We start from the raw sequence: 16624 nt of genomic DNA, 5'->3' as shown, positions 1-16624 counted from the left end.
TTTGACAAGTGTCTGTTAAGTTTTTTAAATGGATTTCTATTGAAAGAAATAATAAAATGAACAGAAAACAACAGCCATGACTTTTGAAAAACCGAAGAATCCTTGCTCTGTGTTCATCTCTGGCTAATTTATTTATTTTGCAGCTCCTGTCAGTGGAAAATCTGGTGAGTTCTCGTCTCTTTTGCTCTTCGGGTGTCCCTGGATAAGAATGTCTCCCTAAAAAACACGAGGTGCTTGCAATGTCTGTCTGAGGGTCTCCAATAGCTCATGCTCTCGCCGAGACCAGAAGGGATGTGAAAGTGTCACGTGCTCTACTGGCATCACCCAAGGGCCAGGACAGCCACACGCCACCCCCCCCCCACCGCCCCCCCCCCCACCTCTCCCTGGAAGGACTAAGAAATGCACAAGCGGCTCCTGGCCTTCGGTAGACCCTGAACTTAACCCTACCGCAGATGGAACCCACTTGACCATGCAGGACGTCCTCAACTCCACGGCAAACGTGCAGGGCTTGGGATAAGGTTTTCTCCCATCAGCAAGCTCGAAAAACGTCTCTGTAAGCATCGCACTGTGAAGACGCGAGCAGGAATACTACGTTCTCTACACATTTAGAAGTAAAATCCTGCAGGAAACGTTCCTCCTCCAGAAGAACATCCAGCAACTAGGCCCTCAAAAAGAAGAAATGCACCCAAAATAGGAATTGGGGGAGAAGACATATTATCTGTGTCACACGTTTTCTTAGTTCTGACTCCTACCACCGTTCCCCTGGGTCAGAGAATGTCCTGAATATTTGAGGATTCATGAACGGCAATACAACCTCTCTCCTTGCCCGAAATCAGCTGCCCCGGGATTTCATCCTTGTCTGGCTCACTTCTGGATTCCAGCAAACGACCTGTCCGTTCCTTGCTCTGCCACAATCAGCTGTGACAAGAGTCTCTGGGCATCTGAAACATCATCTGTGACACGAAGGTGTTAGACAAGTTAATCTCTCAGGCTTAACTCAGTGCCAAAACCTTCAGAAAACAGGATTTATCCCGTGAGAGAAAGTGCACACCTGTGATGCGCACAGCTCCCTGGGAGGTCCCCATGAGTCAGTGGACGTGATGAAGTAGGAGGGCAGGGGCGGCCTTCTCCAGCGCCCGTAAAAAGCCAACTGGCCATTGATCCCACTGACGTTCGGCGATGAACCCTGCTGCTTATACTGTCGGCTTGAAATCATTTCTCTCATTGCCATCCCCTGGGGGCTCCAATCCACAAACAGCCGTGAGCAACCACTGACCCTCCCGGGGGGCTTTCCTGGGGATCCCCCCCAGCCTGGTCCTCGGGTCCGTCCCACACAGACGACCGCGGCGGGGACCACAGCCGTCCCCATCTCAGGCTCTGTCTCTCTCTTCCTCAGAAGCTGCGCCCAAACCCGTGATTTCCCTCCATCCTCCATGGACCGTCGCCTTCAGAGGAGAGACAGTGACCCTGACTTGCAATGTATTTCACTTCCACGCTCCGGAGAAAATAAAACGGTTCCTTTGGTACCTTGGGAGGAGAAGGCTACGCGAAACCCCAGGCAACACCCTGGAGGTCCGTGACTCCGGACAGTACGGATGCCAGACCCAGGACTCGCTCCCAAGTGACCAAGTGAGCTTGACCTTTTCTTCAGGTGAGAAAAAAAGAAAAGAAACAAACCACAGTTTCTTTAGAAACATCACAGTCACCCCGAAGCCGCCTATATTTGCGGAACAATAACCTACACAGATGACACCCAGAGTTTGTTGCTCAGGTCAAAGAAAATTGGAGAAGCAAACTATTTGAACGGTTTCTGAATCTGCGTATAGTTTTGGTTTGTTTAATTATTCTAATTTTTAATTTTTAATTTTTTATTTTTGAAAGCGAGACAGAGTGAGAGTCGGGGAGGGGCAGAGAGAGAGGGAGACACAGAATCCGAAGCAGGCTCTGGGCTCTGGGCCATCAGCTCAGAGCCCGACGCGGGGCTCGAACTCACGGACCGCGAGATCACGACCTGAGCTGAAGTTGGACGTTCAGCTGACTGAGCCACCCAGGCACCCCACACGTGTAGTTTCAAACTTATAAAATTTATTTGGAATAATAAGCAGCATGAGGATTTTTCAGATGGACAGGCAGACAGACAGACAGAGGTACAGCTGACCCATGAATGCCATGGGGTTGAAATGCACGGGTCCCCTTCCCTGCAGACTTTCTACAGGACAGGACTGTAAATGTATTTTCTCTTCCTGATGATTTTCTTAATAACATTTCCCTCCAGTTTACTTCCTTCCAACAATACGGTCTATGATACAGAGAACATACAAAATACGTGTTAATGTCACAAAATGCGTAATACTCAGATTTTCCACTGCATGGGGGGTCGGTGCCCCACCCCCATGTTGTGCAAGAGTATAATGTATACAGACAACAAGAAAGAAAGAAGGAACATTTCTCTTTTTCCCTGTGTCCTAAAGCCACCTGTTTTTGTTTTTTGTTTTTTTATGTAAAGAGATTCTGATTTATTTTGGCGTAATTTCCTTCTGAATTAAAAAGAAGAAGAGAGAGAATCCCAAGCAGGCTCTGCCCTGCCAGCACAGAGCCCAACACAGGGCTCGATCTCACCAACTGTGAGATCACGACCTGAGTGAGATCGGGAGTCTGATGCTTAACTCACTGAGCCACCCAGGCACCCCAGAAAGAATAACAAATAAAGCCACCTGTTTGAACTCGAAGCAAGTTATGATGTTCTCTGATTTCATGAACAAGGAAGCAGTATGGTAACAAGAAGAAAATAAGATGCTTATCCTCTCTGAGCTGGCAATTCCCCTCTTAAGAATTTACCTACTGGAGGGGCACCTGGGTGGCTCAGGCAGTTACGCCACCGACTTCAGTTCAGGTCATGATCTTACGGTTCGTGGGTTCGAGCCCCGCGTCGGGCTCTGTGCTGACAGCGGGGAGCCTGGAGCCTGAATCCGTTGGGGACACTAATCAAGAGAAGGCACCGAGTGACCAGGCTCGCGTTGTCTTGCAGAGAACCTGATCCTGCAGGCTCCCCCCTTCGTGTTTGAAGGCGACTCTGTGGTTCTGAGATGCCGAGCAAATGCAGAAATCACTCTGGATGCCATGACCCTGCACAGGCGGGGCGAGGTCCTGAGCGTCTCTGATGACAGTTCCGACTTCCGCATCGAGCAAGCGAGTCTCAAAGATAACGGAGACTATCACTGTTCCGGATTTAAGAATGGCTGCTGTTCCTACTCTTCCAACATGGTCAACATCGAAGTCCAAGGTAAAGCCTTCGTTATCTGCCAGACGGGCTTGCTGAAAGGACGCTCCCTGAGGCAGCAGAGGGTGAGAAGGGTGGGCTGGGATACCCCCCGCACCTCAGGGCTCACTCCTGTGAGAATCGGAGGAAGCCCAGGAGTGCTTTGAGCTGAAGGGGGTTGGGGATGGAAAGCGGCCTCCCCCCTGCCTGCTGTGCACCTGCCGCGGCTGCTGCAGACGGGCTGTGTTTCTCTCCAGAGCAGTTCCGGGCCTCACTGCTCTGGGGACCGTTGTGATCCTTCTCTAGAGCTGTTTCCACGTCCTGTGCTGACAGCCAGCCTCTCACCGACCGTCTCCGGGAAGTCAGTGACCCTGACCTGCAAGACCCAGCTCCCTCCGCTGAGGTCAGACGTCAAACTCTGGTTCCGCTTCTTCAAAGACGACCAAGTGCTGCACTTGGGCTCGGAAAGCTTTCTGAAAATCCCGACCCTCACCACGAGGAGCAGAGACCCGCCGTATTACTGGTGCGAGGCCCAGAGAGGGTCTTCCGGCGTCTGCAAACAGAGCCAGAAATCCCAGCTACACGTGCAGAGTGAGTGTCAGCGGGTTCTGATCCGCCAGGACCCGGGGACGGGGCAGGAGCCGGGCGGAGCCGCACATCAGTGCTTGATTGTCCTGCTGGTCAACCGGAGCCCAGCCCCTCCGGCTTCTTCGGGCCTTGTACTGCCTCCCAACCAATCTCTTGCCTCACCCGCTTCCTGCCTCCTCCCCAAGTCACCTGCGTGGGTCTGCTCAGGCTGCATGGCCTGCACGCAGAAGTGCATTCTCTCACAGCCCTGGGGACTACGAGTCCAAGATCAAGGAGCAGTAGGTTGGTGTCTCAAGAGAACTCTTTCCATCCTGCAGCTGGCCAGCTTCTCGCCGAGTCCTACCTGGGCCTCTTTCCTCTGCTGTCATAAGAGCCCCGGTCTGACCTGATTAGGGCCCCACCTATAGCCTCCTTTAACTTGAATTACCTCCTCAAAGGCCCCGTCTCCAAATAACAGCCACCTCTGGGGTTAGGGCTTCCACACAGGCATTTTGGAGGAACACGGTGCAGCCAGTGACGTCCTGATGTCTCTGCTGTCTCCCAGATCTCTGAACAAGTGTCTCTCTCTGTCTATCGTGGGCCTTGTGCTCTGTCCAGCCCAGGACCGTCACGCCCTTCAATGTGTCCACAGCGTCTCTTCCCTCCCTCCCTCGTTCTCGCTCCCTCCCTCCCTGTTTGTCTCCATCTCTCTTTCTCCCAGGGATGCAGAAGTATCTTTTCCCAATTAGCAGTTAACTTTTGACAATAACCAACACGCACATCCTTGTAGGATACAGAGATGGGTAATAACATCGTAGCCGCTCCAGAGATGTAGCCGGGGGTGAGGAGGACCCCTGAAACCACCACTCCTTGACCAGGGCACTCAAGGCCCTTAGGGAAGTCATGGCTGCCTAACCCAGCCCGGCCTAAGGAGACTCTTCATTCAGCACTGGGCCAGTACTCAGCAGGCAGACCCCAGTCCTGGCCTCTGGAAACACACAGGCCTCCCATCCTCTTCCTGACCTTGTTCTCTCCAAGGGAAACAGAGGGGGGTCAGGATGGATGCAGGGAGAGTGCGGGGACAGAGGAGGGGATCCTGGAACAGTGTGTGAATCTGGAAGGGAAAGGATGAAGGGTGGTGCACTGAGCCCAGCCCCAGTGAGCGGAGAAGCGGAGAAGCGGAGAACAGGGACTGAGCGGAAGACCCCAGGGCTTGGGCAGGTGGGGGCAGCTCTGCCAGGGTCACAGGCAGAAGGAAGGAACAGGGAGGGGTAAAAGAAGGGACTTCTTCCACCAGAGCATCATTTACCCTGGAAAACGGGGGTGGGGTCACCTCAAGGGGGGCGGATGGGGAGAAGGGGGCGCGTGGAAGGCAGGGGCTGAAGCCCGGCCAGCACCGGAAATGTGCAGGGAGGAGGCCCGGCACCCGCTGACTGAAGATTCTTTCCCTCAGTCCCTGTGTCTCGTCCTGTCCTCACCCTCAGCCCCCATGGGGCCTCGGTTCCTGAAGGACATACAGTGACGCTTACCTGTAAAGCCGAGAGTGGCTCCTTCCCAATCTTGTACCAATTCCTTCGCGAAGAAGTCGTCATCCAGAAGATGGAGCCCACTCGGGGCGTGAAGTCCGTCATGTCTCTGAGGGCAGAGCATTCTGGAAACTACTACTGCACCGCGGACAACGGCCTGGGTGCCCAACGCAGCCTGCCCGTGTACCTCACTGTGACTGGTAAGTCCTGGGCTTGCGGCCCTCCATCCTCGGCCTCCTTCCCCCAGCCCTCCGGTAGTGTGCTCCCGCCTCCAAGGCCCACCGATGTTCCCGGGGACAGCTGCCTGCCTCTCTGCGCCTGGTCGCTGGCACAGTGCAAGCTCCATCAGAGCCCGGGTCGCCTGCACCGCAGCCCCCCTCCCGGCCCCACCCGAGGAGCCCGGTGCTTTCTCGTGCCCACCCCTCGTCCTGCGAGGCCCCATCCTCGCACGTGCTCTCAGTAACTGCAGAATCAGTCCCCGGGGCCCAGAGGTGACATCAATTATTGATCACCACACACCTTGATCACTTGGCTCTCGAACGGCACGTACGGATCCCAGCGGGGTACAGAGCCACCAAAGGTACTCAGCCCGCGCGGCGCGATCAGCGTTTCCTCCGCGGGCGCCGGGGAGCAGGGGTGCAGGGGAGAGCGAGTCTGGGAAGCACGGATGACCCCCCCCCCGCCCGCCCGATGGCCTTAAGGCCCCCAAAGTGACAAAGGCGAGTGTCGAAAAAGTTACGAACCTACCCGGTTTCTGCGGAGCCTCGAGTCTCAGCGTTGTACCGTCGACGCAGAACCAGTTCCGGGCGCACCTTTGGGGGCGGGGGTGTACTCATGCGCAGTCCGGTCCCGGCGCAGGACCCGCGCAGCCTCAGTGTCCGCTTCTGGAGAAAACACACAACCAGGCTGGCGACGAGCCAGAGTGCAGCCGCTCCCGCAGCTCCTGCGCAGAAGGTCGTACGGAACTGGGCCAGGGAGCCCCGACGGAGGCATCGGACCAGGAGGGCAGGGGCTCCGCGCTGCGAACACCCAGAGGCCCGAGGACATTGGGCAGTGACGTCACCGCAAGCGCCCGCCGCGGCGGAAGTGCCTACGTGACGGCGCATGCGCTCGGCTAGCGCCGCGCCGCGGGCTGCGAGCCGTCTGCAGAGGCCTGAGGCGAACCGGGCCCGGCCTTGCGCACGGTTCTGGGGGCGACCGGCGGGTGTGGACCGGCACCCCGGCCAGCCCCAGGCCGAGGCCCACGAGTACCTGCGGGCCGTGGGGGCAGGGGGGCACCCCGATCTGCACTGCCCGGGACAGGACTCGAGGAGAGCTCACGGGGGAGCTGAGGGCTGGGAGAGGGCCTGGGACCCGGGTGGAGGCAGGCGCCGAAGGACGCGCAGCGGAAATGAGGGACCCGTCCAGGACCCGGCGGGAGGCTGGCGGTGCAGAGTGCAGCGAGCGTGGAAGGGCCGAGGGGCGGAGGACGGGCGGCAGGAGGCCTCAGACCCATGCTCAGGGTTTGGGCCTTATTCCAAAGGGAGCTCCGGGCTCCGCGATCGGGACTCACACCGGAGAGATCACTCGGGCCGCCGGGGTGACGAATGGATGGCAGAAAAGAGAAGAGCCCGCCCTGGGAGCCACCCGGAGCACAGCAGAGGCTCCAGAAGAGAGGCCAGACAGGACCTCAGGCCAGCCCCGCCGAAGGGGAAGGGCCCTGAGCACCGTGGCTCGTGGGAGGAGGCGCCATGACCCAGAAACCGCAGAAACCAAGGGAAGAACGTATTTGAAGCAGAAGATGTGGCCACTTCAGACAAAGCAGAGCTGCGAGCTGATGAGAGACAAGAACTGAGTCACCTCCCTTGGGTTCAGCCACAAAGCGCTGCATGCAAAAGCAGGAGACGCAAAGGAGAAAAGGGAGTCTGGGTGTGACCGCTGCCTCGCTTACCAGCTGCGCGGTTGACTGCTTTGGGCTTCAGTTTCCTCTTCTGTAAGATAGGGGCAGTAATAGCACCTGTCCCATTGGCTTGTTTGATAATTAGTGCCTGCATGCATGTGTTGACAAATTATACACGACAGGCACCCATACAGCCGATGCAGATGTGACAGCGCTATATTCTCATTATAATCGCAAACGCGGAAGATCAACGTTATAGATTGGTGGCGATAAGGCAAAAAAAGCAGTTTTTCACAGACAAAAACAGGAGTGTGAGGCAAAGAAATGGAGACAGGAAATGTAGGCCCCTTCTCTCAGAAATCCGTCCACAGGAGAAAGGGATGACGGGGAAGAGTACACAGAGATGCGGAAGGTTTTCTGTGGTTGATTTTTTAAATTTTTTGAAGTTTATTTATTTATTTAGAGAGCAAGCAGGGGAGAGGCAGAGAGAGAGGATCCCAAGCAGGCTTCATCAGCACGGAGCCCAGCATGGGCCTCGAACCCATGAACCATGAGATCATGACCTGAGCCGAAACAAAGAGTTGGGCGCTTAACCAACCGAGTCGCCCGAGCGCCCCATGCTTTGCTGATTTTCTAATGTGGAGAGGATTAAATACGTCTACATGGAGTTTGGAAGAAGCCGGCGGGGCCAGAGAATCTGTATGTGGGACAGAGGCAGGTGGAGAAGGAGGAGGGTTCTTCTGGGGTGGGCAGGTGGGGGCAGCTCTTCCAGGGTCACAGGAAGGAACAGGGAGGGGTAAAAGAAGGGACTTCCTCCACAAGAGCGTCATTTACACCGGAAAACAGGAGTGGGGTCACCTCAAGGGGGGCGGATGGGGAGAAGGGGGCGCGTGGAAGGCAGGGGCTGAAGCCCGGCCAGCACCGGAAATGTGCAGGGAGGAGGCCCAGCACCCGCTGACTGATGATTCTTTCCCTCAGTCCCCGTGTCTCGTCCTGTCCTCACCCTCAGCCCCCGTGGGGCCTTGGTTCCTGAAGGACATACAGTGACACTTTCCTGTAAAGCCGAGAGAGGTTCGCCTCCCATCCTGTACAAGTTTTATCACGAGAATATCAGCCTGGGGAGGAGGTCGGTCCTGTCTGCAGGAGGAGTGTTCCTCCGTGTCACCGTGACGGTGCAGGACTCTGGGAACTACTTCTGTACCGCTGACAATGGCTTCGGGCCCCAGCGCAGTGAGGCCAAGAGCCTCTCTGTCAAAGGTAAGCCCTGCATTCTTGTCAGCCACTCATCTCTGTTTTGCCACTATGTTACAGAAGAGGAAACTGAGGCCCGATGCGACAAGTGGCGAGGCAGCCGTCACACCCAGACTCCCTTCTCCTTTGCGTCTTCTGCTTTTGCATGCGGCGTTTTGTGGCTGAACCCCGGGGGCGCTGACTCAGTCCTTGCCTCTCACGCGGTTCTTTCCTTTCAGAAGTCTGCACGGATCTCGCAGTCTCCACCTCCCCAACCTGGCGCCCCTGGCAGCCAGCTGTGGGCCTTAGCCCTCCCTGCCCTGGCTCAGCCTGACCCCTGGATAGCTCAAGGGACTCCCCAGCTTTTACCAGACGAATGCATTCCCTCCGAGGATTTCGCATGTTCTGTAGGTCCCGTCCCCGGGAGACTCTTTCTTAACCCAGTGCCCAGAAGCACTAACACGCGTGCACTTGGCTGCAAGCAGGGTCACGCAGCCAAGTAGGCGGCAAGCCCTCAACTGGTCCAGAGTTCCCAAGCCGTTGAAGCACTCACGGCAGGGTCGACGAGGGAAGGAGGGAGGGTTTTCTGGAGTTTCCGTGATCTTTTGCCTGAATCCGTGAAAATAAGTTTCATTTTATCGTATCACATTTTTTAAGTTGTTAAAATATGCCATACGTTCAGAAAAGCACACGAATCAGAGGCATACAGCTCACGGTGACCCATGTAACCACCCAAATAGGTGACATCACGTTTGGAGTGAAGTTGCTTCTGTTTACACTTGGATCTTTGCTTCTTAGGGAGTGAAAGCCCAGTTGTTTGTGGGTTTGGCCGTTTTTTTGTTTTTAATTTTTTTAATGTCATTTATTTTTGAGAGAGAGAGAGAGAGGGACAGAGGGTGAGTGGGGGAGGGGCAGAGAAAAGGAGACACAGAATGGGACGCAGGCTCCAGGCCCCAAGCTGTCAGCACAGACCCCAAGGCAGGGCTCAAACCCACGTAACCGTGAGATCATGACCTGAGCCGAAGTCAGATGCTCAACCCTCTGAGCCACCCAGGCGCCCCTGTTGGTTTATCTGTTTTTATGAGAAATAGAAGGATGATGGAAAAACCATGAGCGGGGTTCACCAGACCATTCTACGTCATGAGGAAACAGACCGGGTGTCCCCAGAGGGGAGGGTTGTTTCGTGGACGTCCAGGGAGCGAGAAAAACAAGGCAACACTTGCAGACACAAGGAAGAGCTGGGAGATGTCTCAGAAAATCACTTATTTCTCCAGAGCAGGTGATACTGGCCTGTGACGAGCTCAAAGCTCACTCTGCTCGCAGGCCACCAGCTATTTTCCTGTGTCCCCACCGTCACCCCCGCTGCTCCTAAGCGCCCTCCCTTCTCTCCACCTCGTGACCTCTGCCACACCGGCATCAACTTCTCGGCTTCTGGCTGCAACTCCTTGCCGTGTATCTCAGCCTCTGCCCGGCCTCCAGGGCCGGATGGCTCGAGCCAAGGCAGCGGTAGGACCGGGCGGGCAGCCAGGCCCCGGGGGCCGCAGGCCATGCACTGCCCACCTCCAGCCCAACAAAAGTGTGGAGACGACACAGCACAGCACGAACTACGGTTCAGAAAATACTTGTTTTAGGGACCCGTGTGTACGGCAGGGACTCTGGGGTTTCCTAGAAAGAGCCAGCATACCTGAAAACACTTGGGTCGGCCGATCTAAGTATGAGTCAGAAAATCTGAATTCTGGCTCTGGCTATGAAAATGTGGTTCGTAATTCGGGCAAAACGTGTAAACTGCCTTTGTCTTACTGTTTCCACCGTATGCTGGAAGTTAGGCAAGACGGTGATTAGCGTCCCTCCGAGCCCCAGAGAAGACAGAGGGGGCAGAGCGGGGCGTGCTGCCGAGCTGCGCCCATTTGCCCGGCCCCCCGGGGGAGAGCGCCACCCAACGGCTTCACCGTCGCTCCCGGCGGCGCGAGGGGCGGCACCGCCGGGGCCATGGGAGGGGGCAGGAGTCAGAGCACGATTGCGGCTGGAGGCAGCAGCTGGTGAGTGTGTAAACTGGCAACGTGCTGGTCTTTGGAACACGTGAGTCTGGGTGGAGTTGTCTTATCTTTGAACAGACAGATCTGAAGGCTCTCTTGCTCCTGGACGACCTCTGTCTCAGGTCACAGAAATCAGGAATGACCAAAGGCAGACATTCCCCCAACGTAAATTGTGGGGTCAAGAGATGAGTTAAGAAATTTAAGTGTTGTGAGACCCAGGCTCCGAAGCCGGAACGTAACCTACCTAGGAAAGGCCCCAGCCCTAAGGCGCCGTCCATCCCATCACCACGTTTTATTTTGTTCTCAAACTTAGCAATGCCTCAGACTTCTTTATCTCCTGTTTCTTGCCTGCCTCCCTCAAAACCACATTGTAAGCTTCATGAGAACAGAGCCTCGTCACTCTGGGTCTCCGCCACATCCCTGTGCCTACTTGGCACCTGGCACAGTGTGGGTCCTCAGTCGGCATTCATAAAACGATGAACAAAAAGCCTTTGAGGCAAGATGAGGAAGAGAACACTGATCTTTGCATCCACTCCTGCACGTGGGCAGAAGTTCATGAGCCCTAGATTCGCAGACAACTGTGTGAGCTGGGAAGCTTCACTGTGAGCCAGGCAGATACTCTGACAAAACTATGTACTTTTTTGAGGGACTGTGCCCCGAAGAAATGACAAAGAGAGTTTGCGGGAAGGCGTTCTGGTAAGATATACCCATTTGGAACCTATCACCAGCGCTGGGTCAACGAAACACACACACACACACACACACACACAGCGTTCTCAAGCAGATACAAGACTCTGAATATACCTCCATCCACTGAAGGATTAGTTATAAGCAAAAGAAGCAGAAGATGGGAGTTTTGCATTGATGCATTTGAAACTATAAAAGGGGAAGAAGGGACACGTAATTCATAATACTTTTAAAAAGAATTGCCATAGGAAACAAAAAAACCCCACAAATTCTTCTAACTATTCTCGATACAATTAAAGACAATACGGATGCCAGAAAAAAAAAAAACTGCAAAAAGGAACAAACAGGTTAAAGAAGAGATGATAAGAAAACAGAAGATATTTTATAAATTAGCAGAGCTCAGAAGAAAAGCCAAAAAACCCCACAGAGCTCTCTTAGAAATGAAATCCAAGTTTGAACCCTTAAGAACAGGATGTATCCTTCTGAAAACCGTTAATCAAAGGGAGAATTGGTTTGAGAAAACATGACAGAATGCAAAGTAGAAAAAGAGAAACGAAAGAAACAAAGTGTTCAAAATACGGAGACCAGTGAAGACCCCCGTGTGGAATGTCCCTAAGATAGGAAACCAAACTGAAGAGAAAAAACAAAAGTCCAAGATGTAATAAATAAAAAATTTTCCCAAAGTGAAGAAAATTGAATATGTAGATCGAAAGGCCTGGGTGGCTCAGTCGGTTGAGCGGCTGACTTCGGCTCAGGTCATGATCTCACGGTTCATGAGTTCAAGCCCTGCGTTGGGCTCTGTGCTGACAGCTCAGAGCCTGGAGCCTGTTTCGGCTTCTGTGTCTCCCTCTCTCTGCCCCTCCCCACTGTGTGTGTGTGTGTGTGTGTGTGTGTGTGTGTGTGTGTCTTAAACATAAATAAACATTTAAAATTTAAAAAAAAAAATACTCGGGGCGCCTGGGTGGCTCAGTCGGTTAAGCGTCCGACTTCAGCTCAGGTCATGATCTCGCTGTCCGTGAGTTCGAGCCCCGTGTCGGGCTCTGGGCTGATGGCTCAGATCCCAAAGCCTGCTTCGGCTTCTGTGTCTCCCTCTCTCTCTGCCCCTCCCCCATTCATGCTCTGTCTCTCTCTGTCTCAAAAATAAATAAATGTTAAAGAAAATTAAAAAAAAAAAACATACTCTGATAAGGTTACTGAATTTCGAGGTTATATATGCACACGTGTGTACATGTGTGTGCATGTGTTTGTTGTGTGCACGTGCATGTGTGTGCATGCACATGCATTGTGTGTGGGTGCGCGTGCACATGTGATCACGGCAAAAATAAATGAAATTGGTCATCTCAGAAAGAAAGATTATTAGATTGGTCTTAGACTTTGCACAGAAACCAATGCTGGGAGAGAGGAGTCGTGTCCAGATTTGCTTGCTTGCTTGCTTGCTTGCTTGCTTTCTTTCTTTCTTTTTTAATTTACATCCAAATTAGCATGTAGTGCAACAATGATTTCAGGAGTAGATTCCTTAGTGCCCCTTACCCATTTAGCCCATCCCTCCTCCCATAACCCCTCCAGTAACCCTCAGTTTGTTCTCCATATTTATTTTTTTTTTTAATTTTTTTTTCAACGTTTATTTATTTTTTTGGAGGACAGAGAGAGACAGAGCATGAACGGGGGAGGGGCAGAGAGAGAGGGAGACACAGAATCAGAAACAGGCTCCAGGCTCTGAGCCATCAGCCCAGAGCCTGACGCGGGGCTCGAACTCACGGACCGCGAGATCGTGACCTGGCTGAAGTCGGACGCTTTTTTTTTTTTTTTTTTTTAATTTTTTTTTCAACGTTTATTTATTTTTTTGGAGGACAGAGAGAGACAGAGCATGAACGGGGGAGGGGCAGAGAGAGAGGGAGACACAGAATCGGAAACAGGCTCCAGGCTCTGAGCCATCAGCCCAGAGCCCGACGCGGGGCTCGAACTCACGGACCGCGAGATCGTGACCTGGCTGAAGTCGGACGCTTAACCGACTGCGCCACCCAGGCGCCCCTGTTCTCCATATTTATGAGTCTCTTCTGTTTTGTCCCCCTCCCTGTTTTTATATTATTTTTGTTTCTGTTCCCTTATGTTCCTCTGTTTTGTCTCTTAAAGTCCTCATATGAATGAAGTCATACAATTTTTGCCTTTCTCTGACTAATTTCACTTAGCATAATACCCCCCAGTTCCATCCACGTCGTTGCAAATGGCAAGATTTCATTCTTTTTGATTGCCAAGTAATACTCCACATCTCCTTTATCCATTCATCCATCCATGGACATTTGGGCTCCTTCCATCCTTTGGCTGTTGTCGATAGGGCTGCTATAAACATGGGGGTGCATGCGTCCCTTTGAAACAGCACACCTGTATCCGTGGATAAATGCCTAGTAGTGCAATTGCTGGGTCGTAGGGTAGTTCTATTTTTAGTTTTATGAGGAACCTCCATCCTGTTTTCCAGAGTAGCTGCACCAGCTTGCATTCCCACCAACGATGCAAAAGAGATCCTCTTTCTCCGCAGATTTGCACTTTCAAAGGAGGAAAAAGAATGGAGAATTTTATACCAAATCCAAAAGACATGCTCAAACATGCAGGGACCCAGGGAACTTAGTATCCATTAAACCTTCTCGAACAAGTTATATGATGACAAAATCCAGCCAGCCAAAATATGAATCGATACAAAGGGCTCAAAAGGAGTTAGCTATAAGAAGTGCAAGCTGGATCTCTTTGGACCAGCGACCAGCAGAGCCCCGCCTTGGCTGCAGGCTAGAGTCTGGGAGCTCTGAAAACAGGCTCATTACTAATCTCTCCGGACCCATTACATTCAGAATCTCTCAGATGTGGTCTCAGAATCTCTATTTTTTTTTTTTTTACACGTCCTTAGTTAAGAATATTGTACACATAGGGTTGAAAACCACTGAATCAGATATGAAAACAAGCCTAATCAACTGTGGGAGTTATGGTCACAGAGAGTGCCAAAGGTGTAAAAAATATATACATAACAAAGAAAAGCTAGTTGGCCAGATGGGGAAAAAGAAATAAAAGAACAAGAATTTTCTCATGATGACTACTGTTATTTCATAGGGGAGCACAAAAAAGAATTGGCTTGATACATTTTGAAAAACTAACAACAGCTGTCAAATTTTCCATTTTGTAAGCAATATCTGAATACTTTGCAGGCAGTAACTTCTCATTCATGGATTATAGTGCACCAGCAGCCCATGAAAAATCAGCAAGTAGACAGAAGAGTCACATAGGATACACAGGGGAGTTGTTCAGATAGAATAACTGTAGGGGCACCTAGGTGGCTCAGTCGGTTGAGCATCTGACTTCAGCTCAGGTCATGATCTCACGGCTTGTGAGTCCAAGCCCCCCATCGGGCTCTATGCCGATAGCTCAGAGCCTGGAGCCTGCTTCCGATTCTATGTCTCCCTCTCTCTCTGCCCCTCCCCTGCTCTCTCTCTCTCTCTCTCTCTCTCAAAAATACATAATCATTAAAAGAATAACTGTAGAATTTAGGATTAGGAAGAGACAAGAAATAATAAAAATGAGTCTCTGCATTTCTGTGACTATCACTCATGACAGTGTGGGAGCAGGAGCTCTTACCTCCATTAATGCAAAGGGAAAAGGGTCCAAAGTTTTTGAAGAACAATCTAGCATAATATATGGTTACTTGAAATGTTCATATTCCTCACCCGAGAAAGTCCACTTCTAAGAATTCATGCTCAGAAGCTCATGTGCAAATGTACCATGACATGTATGCAGGACTGTGGGACGTGACATTGTAGGAGAGCTGGGACATAAACACCTGCTCGTGGGGAACTGCTTCAGTGTACCGTGGTGAATCCATGCACTGGAATGCTTTGCGGTTATTAAAGTAATCGAGCAATGTTTATCCCAAGTTAGCAAATTGTAGATTTCAGAGAGTTGCATTTTGTGGCGTGTGAATCATACCACAATAAGTTGGATCTCTAAAAGCAAATGAGATAGATCTTCAAGCAATGACGTGGAAAGAAGCTCATGGTGCGTTCCTGAAGGAAAGACCAGGCCATAGACCGGTGCGTATATTGTGGTCCTGTGCATGTGCGTGCCTGTATGCTTTTATGTGTCCATTGATGTGTTGATATGCATGAGTGTTCTGGTACAGGGAAAGATCTAGAAAACGTCATCAATACAGTGCAGAGGTCATGTCTGAAAAATGAAAATACAAGAAATGTGAAAAGATACAGATGCCAACTAACTTACTTTTCTTCCCTCAGTCCCAGTGTCCCGCCCCATCCTCACCATCAGGAGGCCCAGATCCCAGGTCGTGGAGGGGGACGTGGTGGAGCTTTACTGTGGGGCCTGGAAGGGCTCTCCCCCCATCCTGTACCGGTTTTATCACGAGGACAACGCCCTGGGGAGCAGCAGGGTCTACAACAGAAGAGGAGCGTCTTTCAAACTCCCCCTGTCCGCAGAACATTCTGGAAAATATGCCTGTGAGGCCGACAATGGCCTGGGGGCCTGGCGCAGTGAGACGGTGTCACTCGACGTCAAAGGTGAGTTGAGTCTTCCAACTTGGGCCTCGTTTCCGACGCGGCCCAGGCTCCGTGACGTCCCTGGCTGTGTGAGTCACGGGTCTCCTGTCCCTCCTTTCCCCCAACTGTCTCCTGACTTCTCGGCAGTCCCTGTAACCTTTGCCTTCGGGTCCCCAAACACACTGGAGACTGTGTATCCCAGTCCTCTGAACTGTATACGGCACCACATAGATCTTATTGTGTCCTCAGATCTGAGGAAATCATCACTGGGCTCTGATAATGTCACAAAGTCGCTAAAGACCGAGGAAAACAGTTTCTGGTTTGAAACGTCTTTCCTGTGGAGGGAGGTGTTCAAACAGCACGAACTGATGGTTAACTGTTTTTCCTCCCTCAGTCCCAGCGTCCCGCCCCGTCCTCACCGTCAGGACGCCCAGGGCCCAGGCCGTGGAGGGGGACGTGGTGGAGCTTCACTGTGAGGCCCAGAGGGGCTCTCCCCCCATCCTGTACCGGTTTTATCACGAGGAGAACGCCCTGGGGAGCAGCAGGGTCCACAGCAGAGGAGGAGCGTCCTTCAAACTCCCCCTGTCCGCAGAACATTCTGGAAAATATGCCTGTGAGGCCGACAATGGCCTGGGGGCCTGGCGCAGTGAGACGGTGTCACTCGACGTCAAAGGTGAGTTGAGTCTTCCAACTTGGGCCTCGTTTCCGACGCGGCCCAGGCTCCGTGACGTCCCTGGCTGTGTGAGTCACGGGTCTCCTGTCCCTCCTTTCCCCCAACCGTCTCCTGACTTCTCGGCAGTCCTTGTAACCTTTGCCTTCGGGTCCCCAAACACACTGGAGACCGTGTATCCCAGTCCTCTGAACTGTATACGGCACCACATAGATCTTATTGTGTCCTCAGATCTGAG

The 16624-nt window shown here is 52.5% G+C and overlaps 1 protein-coding gene and 1 long non-coding RNA gene across 5 annotated transcripts in view; one reads left to right on the top strand and one right to left on the bottom strand.

Annotated features, from left to right (window-relative positions):
* The window catches only part of FCRL5 (Fc receptor like 5), a 38531-nt gene that overhangs the window by 10398 nt on the left and 11509 nt on the right, over window positions 1-16624 (top strand). The window contains exons 2-9 of one of the 4 annotated variants that reach the window (XM_045454669.1): window positions 144-164; window positions 1397-1651; window positions 3029-3283; window positions 3566-3850; window positions 5280-5552; window positions 8210-8488; window positions 15459-15737; window positions 16111-16389. In XM_045454669.1, the coding sequence (XP_045310625.1) occupies window positions 144-164; window positions 1397-1651; window positions 3029-3283; window positions 3566-3850; window positions 5280-5552; window positions 8210-8488; window positions 15459-15737; window positions 16111-16389 (1926 nt within the window). The remainder of the gene's footprint in view (window positions 1-143; window positions 165-1396; window positions 1652-3028; window positions 3284-3565; window positions 3851-5279; window positions 5553-8209; window positions 8489-15458; window positions 15738-16110; window positions 16390-16624) is intronic. The other 3 variants (XM_045454672.1, XM_045454671.1, XM_045454673.1) reach the window with 3 other exon arrangements.
* Window positions 3106-6093, bottom strand: LOC123585936. Its single transcript, XR_006706498.1, has 3 exons — window positions 5872-6093; window positions 5356-5461; window positions 3106-3330 (listed from the first exon to the last, which is right to left on the bottom strand). It is a non-coding gene; the product is annotated as an uncharacterized LOC123585936 (long non-coding RNA).

This window comes from Leopardus geoffroyi, chromosome C3 (genome assembly GCF_018350155.1).
Source record: "Leopardus geoffroyi isolate Oge1 chromosome C3, O.geoffroyi_Oge1_pat1.0, whole genome shotgun sequence".
Classification (NCBI taxonomy): Eukaryota; Metazoa; Chordata; class Mammalia; order Carnivora; family Felidae; genus Leopardus; species Leopardus geoffroyi.
Note: the sequence above shows the minus strand (reverse complement) of the source record. Positions and strands in the feature narration are given on the sequence as shown.